The sequence below is a fragment of the Bactrocera latifrons genome, unplaced genomic scaffold (assembly GCF_001853355.1).
Source record: "Bactrocera latifrons isolate USDA-ARS-PBARC rearing strain unplaced genomic scaffold, ASM185335v1 scaffold_157, whole genome shotgun sequence".
Classification (NCBI taxonomy): Eukaryota; Metazoa; Arthropoda; class Insecta; order Diptera; family Tephritidae; genus Bactrocera; species Bactrocera latifrons.
In genome coordinates, this window is record NW_017535041.1 from 173,517 (window position 1) to 177,360 (window position 3,844).

The 3,844-nt window shown below is 35.6% G+C and overlaps 2 protein-coding genes across 2 annotated transcripts in view; both read right to left on the minus strand.

The window, feature by feature from the left end:
• LOC108966206 (trypsin theta-like) lies at positions 1 to 534 on the minus strand (the record flags this gene model as incomplete). The annotated part of the gene is given in 1 exon segment (XM_018928977.1): positions 1 to 534. A coding segment is annotated over 1 exon segment (446 nt), but the record flags the coding sequence as incomplete, so codon positions are not given.
• Positions 535 to 546: 12 nt separating this feature from the next.
• Positions 547 to 3,844, minus strand: part of LOC108966146 (trypsin theta-like) — a 4,162-nt gene continuing 864 nt past the window's right edge. The window contains exon 2 of the mRNA XM_018928906.1: positions 547 to 579. Within this exon, the coding sequence (XP_018784451.1) occupies positions 547 to 579 (33 nt within the window). The remainder of the gene's footprint in view (positions 580 to 3,844) is intronic.

Here is a 3,844-nt window from a genome sequence, read left to right on the forward strand (position 1 = left end):
GCAATATCTACCAAGTTGTTGCTGGCGTCCCAGGTGGTCACCACACCACTAATTCCATTTTTTGGTTGTTTGGAGGCCACTGCGATGGTACCAACTCTCACTGCTTCAGCCAGTTTCACTAGGGCCAAATCATTCTCCATGGTGACGGAATCAAAACCTGAATTGAAGGTGCTGCTGGCAATTTTTACAATTTTAGCGCCATTGCTAACACCGATCACCAGTTGTGATACGTCGTAGAAGCTCAAACACTGTGCGGCAGTGACAACGGTTTTTGAATCAATTAAGACACCACCACAAACTTTTGTGCCGTCAGTACTCTGTAGCGAGACGACATAAGGATGTGCTGAAATTGTGGTGGGTACACCACCCTCAGCTCCATCAGCGTTGGTGTTAGAAACGCAGGCTGCGATCACCAGCAAGAAACTTGAAATGATAAACTTGGCCATTCTTATATGAACTGTAGTTATCTTAATGGAGCTCAGCGATTRGTTCTTAATTTCTTGGATGTCGAAATTTCAACTATAATCTATTGGCGTTTTCTTGCCCTTATATACGCTCAATATTGTACATTTTGTCTGCCTAAGAGCGTAAGAGAAACAGATGTTTGCCTACAACGGATTATATAATTGTTTATTTTAATTCAAATAAAAAAAAGAGAACAAATTTCACAACAACATATTAACTATATGAGGTGGTAACCAATTTTCATAGTAACGGGTGTACAATTTTGTCTCAAATTTTATGTTTCAAAAAGTCTGCCTCGACTTTTCGGCAGGAAATATGGTTGACTTAGAGCTTGCGCCCTTCGCCGCATGGCACCCTCAAATATGGTTCATATTTTTATACTCTTGTAACATGTTGCTACAGATTATAATGGTTTTGTTTACCTAACGGTTGCATGTATCATTTAAAATTAACCGATATAGATATATCGTTATACATCCAAGTATAAACGATCAGGAAGATGAGGCGAGTGACTGTCTGTCTGTCCTCCCCTGCGGATAGGGGTTAGAATTTAATAGTGGTAAGGCATGCCTGTTGTAAGAGGCGACTAAAATGCATATGCACTATGTCTTTCTTTCTGGGCATGCCTTGAAATGTCAGCTCTATGTCAGAAATAGTGTTATAATACTCAGCTTGAAATGATATTATAGGCTTTATATTTATTCCTAGTATTAAGACTTTTGTTGTTCAAGCGACAAATGTCACCAGTCATTGAGTTTTGAGGGTTCAACTGGTAGTAGCAAAAGCTACAATGTCTTACCAGAAACTTTAACTTTATCACGGGGAGCAGTTAGTTCTTGGATTTTACTCCAATCTGCTCGTATCAAAATATACCTGCAAAATGCATTTATACTTTCTGGCGCTGATCATGGCAATGTAATGATCTATGTGCTTCAAAGAAAGCACCAAAAGGTAAAGCCGTCGTCGTCAGGTACTCACGTAAATGGCAACAATTGTAGTTTGTCCGTCCGTTTGTCCGTGGATGAAATCGGAAGATAACTCCTTCCACTCCCCATATAATGGTACTGTTAAAAACTACTTAAAGTTCGATAAATCAATGACTTAATTTGTCAGAGACTTTTTCACAATAGATGGTATGAGATTACTTTATGGAAGCCGTTGAAAAATTTAATTAAGGGCCTGGCACCGCCCACTTTTAGTTGAAATCACATATATCGGGACCCACACAACCGATTTGGACTAAATTTAGTCCGTGGCATTCCTCTAACATTGCTATGTCGCAGTGCGAAAATGGGTGAACTCGGCCTACAGACATGCCTAATTCCCACAATTTTAAATTGCATTTGATTCGTTCAGTTTCCAGTACACTTTCCAAGAAAATTGTTCAAATCCAACTAAAACTTTTAAAACCCGTCGGTACCGAATATGTGGTCCAGTATCTATAGTTGACTTTTGAAATCGAAAATATCGGTCAATGTATGGGATATACAATTGAAATTCAGAGGGAACTTTTCCTAATAATAGTATTAACATGGGTTGAATCGGTTCAATACTTCAGTGAGCTCCCATATACCTAATATACTAGACCTAGCCCCCGTTATAACTAATATCAGATTTTTTGAATATTTGGTTACTTTACTCCATACGTTTGGTGATTGTATATGAGATGTATTAGTGAAAATCAGGAAAGATATTTTTAGTATGTGACATATTATATCATGCCTAAAAAGGGTTTGATACTGCCCCAACTCCCACATACTTCATATAATGATTTTCGTTTTTCTAACAAACCTTACGTCGAATATGTCGGTCAGTGTATAATTTATCGTGTATATAAATGTGCTTAGATTCGGATCCTCTAGTTAAAGTTTTACACTATAAGCTTTGAATCTTACAAGTTGCAAAGGTATAGGGTGTTTGGTTCGTCCTGAACTTAKTCTCTCCATAGTTGTGTATATTATATTAACCGTTATTATTGATATACCTATAATCAGCTGTCACAATTATTTTATTTACATTTTGTCTAAAAATTAGTTTTTGTTTTATTAGTGAACAGTAACAATTTTTCCAAAGAATTTTCTACACAACTGAATTAGCAAAGTAATTAATAGTAAGAAATAGCAATTAGGGTTTTGTTTATTTTTCTATACTTGTACTTTTCAGTTTTCCGGTTGACCTTATTCCATATACTATATGTATGTATTGGTCAATATGTGTGATGTCCTAGCAACATTAATTGAACTTGCTCGTATAACGAGTAATGGCAAAAGTTARTGGCATCAATGCAGACGATTATCTAACCCTAATATATCGCATATAGTGATTTCCGAAGTTCCACCCAACTTTAAGCCTTTTATGTTGGTTACTATGAGTGATCTGGCGAAGAAGTATTAGTAAAGCTTTTGTGGTTTTGCGTTTAAGAAGAGTGAARTCGGTGAATTCTTTCTCTTTTTTTCTCCTCATAGATCCAATATATTTGAATCAGCTTCTTTKCTTGATTTGAATATACATATCTTAAAAATTAAGCAAAGTATACGGATAGTATAAAAGTAAGTGAGTCCTTGATCTATCTTTATATGTAAAACTTACGTGTCACRATGTTTCAGTAAAATTTAGCACACTGTGTCCAGTTTGAACCAACTTAGAAGATAGGATAGTAAAAACAATTCATAAATAAAAATTACACCGAGAGTTCTATTAAATGAGCACTCTATTAAGCGGATATCTCCATTACCCATGCACATTAGACGGTCCCACAATTTGTAGATGTTTATTAAGTACAATCTATTAAACGGACAACTCTATTAGCTGGACAGTAWGCCTGGTAACCAGACATTGAGAAAAAGCCTGAAATTCGTTTTATTTGTGTGAACATATTCGAAATTAAACTCAAGTACAATCCCTTGGGCTCTTTTACTGACAAAAAAGTTTACGCCATCAGAATTTCGAACATCCGGTTGACTTTACACCATATGATTGATGAGGTATCTTGATATTCCCAGGATGCATTTAATAGTATGTGGTATTGGCAATAATAGATAGAATTGGGTCGATACTACCCCCACCTTCCATATACCATATATATATAAAATACATATCGAATATGTCGGTCAGTGTATGAATTATATATACATACTACATACATATATATATTTTTTTTTTCAAAGAATATTTTTCTCAAACACGATTTGAAACGTTTAAAATTGGAAAAAGTCCGGCCTTCCAACTGTTGGCAAACTGAACCTTTACGCTCTAAAATGATCAGTCCGCTCCTTTATGAGTAAATTAATTACTACAAGGAGGCCACTCATGAACTCGATGAAGACCTAAATATGATTTTTTGAAAATGAAAAATACATAATTCGAGAAATTCATATAC